We start from the raw sequence: 1,197 nt of genomic DNA, 5'->3' as shown, positions 1-1,197 counted from the left end.
TTTTCTATGGTTAAAATTTGTTTAAAACAGCTGAGAATAATTTTGATGAAGGTGAAAATTTCAACCCTGATGACTAAGATTTCTAAAATCTATATAAAAATGCTGCATTGTCTTGTAATGCAAAATTCGTTTTAGAAGGAGATCAAAATAATGTCGATTATTCTACATGCAAAATGCTTGGTGGAGTAAGTGATTAAGCTCTTTTAAGATTTTTACATAGTATAAAGAACGTTGATAACTTTAAAAAGAGCATTCAGTATGCCAAAAATATAGAAGGTAAAGCAGCTAAGTTAGAACTTAACTCAATTAACAAATACAAATTTTCTATTGTTGAAGAAGAAGTAGAAGATAGTCACTATGTTGTTTACTTTGAAGGTGCTGCAGAAAAAATTATCTCACTTTGCTAATTCTACATGAAAAATAATTCTAAATTAGAAATTGATAGCGCTTTTAAAGAAAATGTTTTAAATTGTTTGGAATAACTAGGTAAAAAAAGCGAAAGAGTTTTAGGTTTCGCTAAATTACATCTTCCAGCAAGCTAATTTCCTAAAGGACATGTCTTTAAATTTGCTGATAGAACAGATTTACCTTTTTCTGTTGAAAAACTGACATTCTAAGGACTTTTTAGTTTAAAAGATTAAATAAAACCAGAAGTCAAATCAGTAGTAGAATTTGCTAAGTAAATTGGTATCAGAACAATATTGCAGACAGGAGACTCGCAATTAACGGCTCAATATACTGCTCGCGCAATTAATATTTTACCTTCAAATATTGAATCAACTTCAGATTTAATGGAAAAAGACCCTAATCTTTCTATTGAGGATGCAATTAATAAAACAGAAAGTATTCTAATTAGTGGAGACTAAATGCAAAAACTGAATGAAAAGCTCTATATCAATAAACAAAACCTTGCATTTTATAGAGTCACTGCAGAATAAAAATTTTAAATTGTAAAAAACCTTTAGTCCAACTCTGAAGTAGTATTAGCAGTTGGAGATGGTACGAACGATGCTCCTGCTTTAAAAAGATCAGATATATCTCTATCTATGTACAAAAAAGGTACTTAAGTAGCGCATGAAGCTTCAAATACTATAGTTTTGGATGATAGATTTGATTCAGTAGTACACATGATACTTGAATCTCGCTACTTCATGCTAAATATAAGAAAAACTATCATAAAATCTCTAAGTCTAGTAT

The 1,197-nt window shown here is 29.3% G+C and overlaps 1 protein-coding gene across 1 annotated transcript in view; it reads left to right on the top strand. All coding sequences in view use genetic code 6, as the record gives it.

Annotated features, from left to right (window-relative positions):
• Positions 1–1,131, top strand: part of TTHERM_01821940 (ATPase, P-type, HAD superfamily, protein) — a gene marked incomplete at both ends in the record, with an annotated part of 2,413 nt that extends 1,282 nt beyond the window's left edge. The window contains 2 exons of the mRNA XM_001011611.3: positions 31–1,059; positions 1,109–1,131. Of these exons, the coding sequence (XP_001011611.3) occupies positions 31–1,059; positions 1,109–1,131 (1,052 nt within the window). The remainder of the gene's footprint in view (positions 1–30; positions 1,060–1,108) is intronic.
• Positions 1,132–1,197: the final 66 nt, after the last annotated feature.

This window comes from Tetrahymena thermophila, assembly GCF_000189635.1.
Source record: "Tetrahymena thermophila SB210 genomic scaffold scf_8254733, whole genome shotgun sequence".
Lineage (NCBI taxonomy): Eukaryota > Ciliophora > Oligohymenophorea > Hymenostomatida > Tetrahymenidae > Tetrahymena > Tetrahymena thermophila.
This window is presented reverse-complemented; position numbering and strand designations above follow the sequence as displayed.